At 34.4% G+C, this 4134-nt stretch overlaps 1 protein-coding gene across 2 annotated transcripts in view; it reads left to right on the forward strand.

The window, feature by feature from the left end:
• Nucleotides 1-415: 415 nt before the first annotated feature.
• The window catches only part of AKT3 (AKT serine/threonine kinase 3), a 245108-nt gene continuing 241389 nt past the window's right edge, over nt 416-4134 (forward strand). For both annotated transcript variants that reach the window (XR_002103671.1, XM_019549778.1), the window contains exon 1: nt 416-569. Coding sequence is in view for 1 of the 2 variants with exons in the window: in XM_019549778.1 (XP_019405323.1) it covers nt 524-569 (46 nt within the window). In the remaining variant the exon portion in view is untranslated. The remainder of the gene's footprint in view (nt 570-4134) is intronic.

A 4134-nucleotide genomic window follows, 5' to 3' on the forward strand; every position in this document is an offset into this window, starting at 1 on the left:
AGTTATTTTGGAGTAATGGATCTGCATTAACTCCTAGTGTAATGTATGTTCAAACTGGTGGCAGTTACAAGAGTGTTAAAGTATATTGAGTCCAATCTCAAAGTCTCCTGTAATTCACTTCAAATACTAGTACAAGATAACTCTACTGTTGACATTTTGTATATGGGGTAGCAATGCATTTGATAGTGTGCTACATCTCTATTTTAGTTGAAAGTTCTGCTTGTTGTTAAAACTTGCCATAATAACAAGACCAGAGGAATACTTTCCTCATAATGCTATTCAAAAATAGTTTTAAAAAGCAGCTTTTTTAATTATGGGGTCAGTCAGTGGAGGACATTAACAAAGACGTGGTTGTAGTTGCTGAATGATCAGCAAGAATGGAAACAAATTCTTTTTTTAACACTTCCTTCCAGGCTGACTCATCTGTAGAATTTTGGGAAGGACAGCAGAAGAGAAGCCACACACTCAAGCTGATAACTCAAAAGAGTATTCCTTTGAGTTGGAGGTTCAGAGTGGAGCCATCATGAGCGATGTTACCATTGTGAAAGAAGGTTGGGTTCAGAAGAGGGGTAAGTTTTCATACATTTTAAAAAAATCTGGAGGGTAGGGTACTGTCAGTAATGGTTTGTATAACCAGCTGTGTATGAAAACTGTGATTTGCTAGAGTGTTCTTTCCTAGTCCATAGACAATCCTTGTTTTAACTAAACAATTTGGAACTAACAGGCACCAAGGCCATCATCCTTCAAAGGCATTATTACATATGCCAGTGGTTCTGTTAAATCACTGGGGCCACATACATAAAATTAAACTTATGCCTAACTGCTTTGCAGAACTGGAGCCCATATGAGTAGTTACACACTTAACTATTTGCTAGCAATAAGAGAAATGTTGTATTAATGAAATTAAATTTAACTCTTGCATTGATTTGTGTGATATAACAAATCAAAGAGCTAGGTACTTCATTTATTCATTTTACTTTAAAAAAATACTTCTTTTGAAAAGTTTACTTTATAACTTCTGCTGATTTGAGGTGGGCCTAAATGTATTATGGGATCTTGTTTAAAATGATCTTGCTATTTACAGCTTGTTGATAATTGTAATTTCGTGTCCCGATCTTCTACTTTTTAAAAGTGAAAAAAGTACCTCATGTTAAGACGCAAAGATTTGCTGCTGCTGAATATCAGTATATTTTATAACTTAAATATAAGAAATTTCAGCTGAAATATAACTTTTGATATGTTTATGAATTTAAACTTATTTTTCATTTTATCCTTTTCTTAGTAATAGTTTATTTTATTAGGTCTGAGTAATTATTTTAGAATTAATCCAAGAGGGCAAAAGGTGGGCTGTTCTTTCCAAACTATTCTAACAGTTATTTTGCTCCTACACTAAATATTAAAATATTTTAATTTTGTCATTGGGTACTGGAAATATATGACTAAACTAAGTAGTACAGCAACTAATTCATATTTGAAATATTTAGATCAGTCCCTAGTCTTTAGCTATTTGCAGGGGCACAATATATAGTTTAAAAAAACACCTTTAAACCATTTAGCAGTTAAACATTTCTCTCCTACCCTAATTCACACAAATCTATGGTGGCTTCCAGTTAAGATCAGTATCCATGAGTCAAAATGCTCATTTCACTGGGAAAAGAAATATTTTTTATACTTTACTAAAGAAGACAAGCAAATAGCTTTGCTTTATAACTTCCTTTTTTAACAACTGTAGCAAGGCATCTTAAAACATTTAATACACAAAACTTATATTAAAAGTATCTTCTGTAAGTATCTTCTGTCCTGCAAGGTTAAATGGCATCTGAGATAATATAGCTGATGTTTATTTGAGCAAAAGTAATACCTGGAGAAGGGAAAAATGATGTGTCAATACTAGAAACATTTTAATTTCTTCATATTAAGTAACTTTAGATTACCCTAGTATTTGGTTTTAAAGAACACCAGCTTTAAGAATATGCTGATTGTATAAAGTATAGTATAGTATAAAGTAGATGAGACTATAAAATAAAAGTACAGAAATGGGTGCAGGATGGATTTGAGGAACTGTTTTACTGATGATAATGAGAAAGGTATATCTTTCTGTCTAGTTAGGAATATTAGGTCACTTTGGTTGTAAACTATTTCAGCAGCAGCTTTTTGATGGCCTGATTTTATGCAAATTGGCCTACTGGTAAAGGAGGAATAACTCATCTAATGCTTCCCCCCCCTCCCTTCAAAATACTGAATGGACACAAAATACATAGCTGATTGCTAGGATAATAAATGTTATAACCATAGTCACAGGTATTTTTGTATCAATCGCTTTATTTAGTTCTGTTTTAAATGAGTAGACATGTTAAAAATAGCCTCCAGAGACTTGCTGATCAAGCTTACTTGAAGAGGGAGGAAACTAGTAATGCCCAATATCTTTATCACATGTTATAGACTACAGATTACTTGGCAACAAGATTTCTGTGCTGCATTCAGCTGTGTTCTGGGCATGCATCTAACTACAGTTGCACATAAACATGCATCTCTTTTCAGCAAGATGGAGTATAATGCGACTTGGTCACACTGTTATTGTAAATTTTATTCCAGCAAAATTAAAGAATATTGTGTACTGAATAATCTTTTTCTTTGGTAATAAAATTATTTGTCTGGGTAGTACAGTGCAAGGAGATTAGCATAGTCACATCATGTTAGTGTTTCAGTGACCTTTTAAACAGGAGAAACAAGTGAAAACGTGATATTAAAAATCTCTTGCAGAAGCTATATTCTGAAATAGGTATTTTAGGTGACCATTAGAATGTGAATCTTGTTTAACAAGGCATACTTCCTGGTCTGACATGTATGTAAAGATCTTTTTCCATTGTTTTGACAGTTTTTCTTAATGTTTGAAATTCTGTTGTTTTTCCCCGCTTTTGTTGGTTTGCTTTGTGTAGATATTTACTTTGCTGCTTTGACTGTTTTATTCACACAATCATTCAAAATGATTTTGTAAGGATGTGCTATTTATCATATTGACTTTTGGGATTCAGAATGGACTCCAGGTATGTAAAATGAAATGATGTTTCACTGAATAGTTAACAATCTGAAATTGGAAATAAATTAATTTCTCATGATATCATTTGTTGCTATGTACTATTTGAAATAAGGTATATATATACTTGACATTTTTTCTGTTGATCTGGAAAGTGTTTCTTTGTCTTTCTTTTCTTTCTTTTAAGCAAAGATGCCATACTTATTTCCCCCTTAATCTTACTCTGGAAAAAACAAGGGCACCTTTACATGTGCTCTGGGAGTGCAGAGTGGTGCTTTAATTAGAGTGGCTCAGAGAGCTGCTCTTATTAAAACACCACCTCGTCTCCTGTATCAGCATTCCTTAATATTCGAGCCTGCTCTGATGTGCTGGAATTCCAGTGCATCAGAGCAGCCTCTGCGCTCCTGTATAGACACCCTAAGTGACATTTTATGCTTATTATTGTCAGCAAAGTAAATGATCAAGCGTTTTCCATTGTAAGACCCTTTGTTTGCTTATTTTTGCCAAAATTTGCTTATAATTTTGCCAAACATTAACAATTTGGGCTGAAGCATTCCATGCCAGGTGTTTGCTTCAGGCTGGATTTTATTGGACAATCTAATGGAAATGGCTCATCTACTTTAGAATAAGGAGAGGAGGGAACACAATGTTTCTCTTGCATTAAACATACTTACAGCATTTCATTGAAAAGCTCTACTGAATGTAATGCTTTGGAATGAGGACTTCAAATTTGGAAAGACAGTCATTCTAGTGTTGATATACCTCTTTCTGCTCCACTAAAAAATTCCCTAAGTTTGGCCAAGTTGTAAACCTCTGAAAACTGCAGTTCATACATGTTCAGTAAAGATTTTTGAGTTGATCAGCTGTTTTCTTCAAAGAGTCCCATATGGACTGAGAATACTGCATCTTCGGGCTGAGTAGGATCTTTTGTGTAATGGTTCTTTGACAAGATCAGGGCCCACAGGTGGCCTTAACACCCCCTAGTGGCCATTTGACTCCTGCCTCTACTCTCACTCCTTGGGATTCTCTTCCTTTTCACTTTCCTGCCACATCTTGTTGGAATTATTTTAGTGAAAAAGGGAGGCTACCCCCAGGGT

Source organism: Crocodylus porosus, unplaced genomic scaffold (assembly GCF_001723895.1).
Source record: "Crocodylus porosus isolate Cpor-Errol unplaced genomic scaffold, CroPor_comp1, whole genome shotgun sequence".
In the NCBI taxonomy this organism is placed as follows: Eukaryota; Metazoa; Chordata; order Crocodylia; family Crocodylidae; genus Crocodylus; species Crocodylus porosus.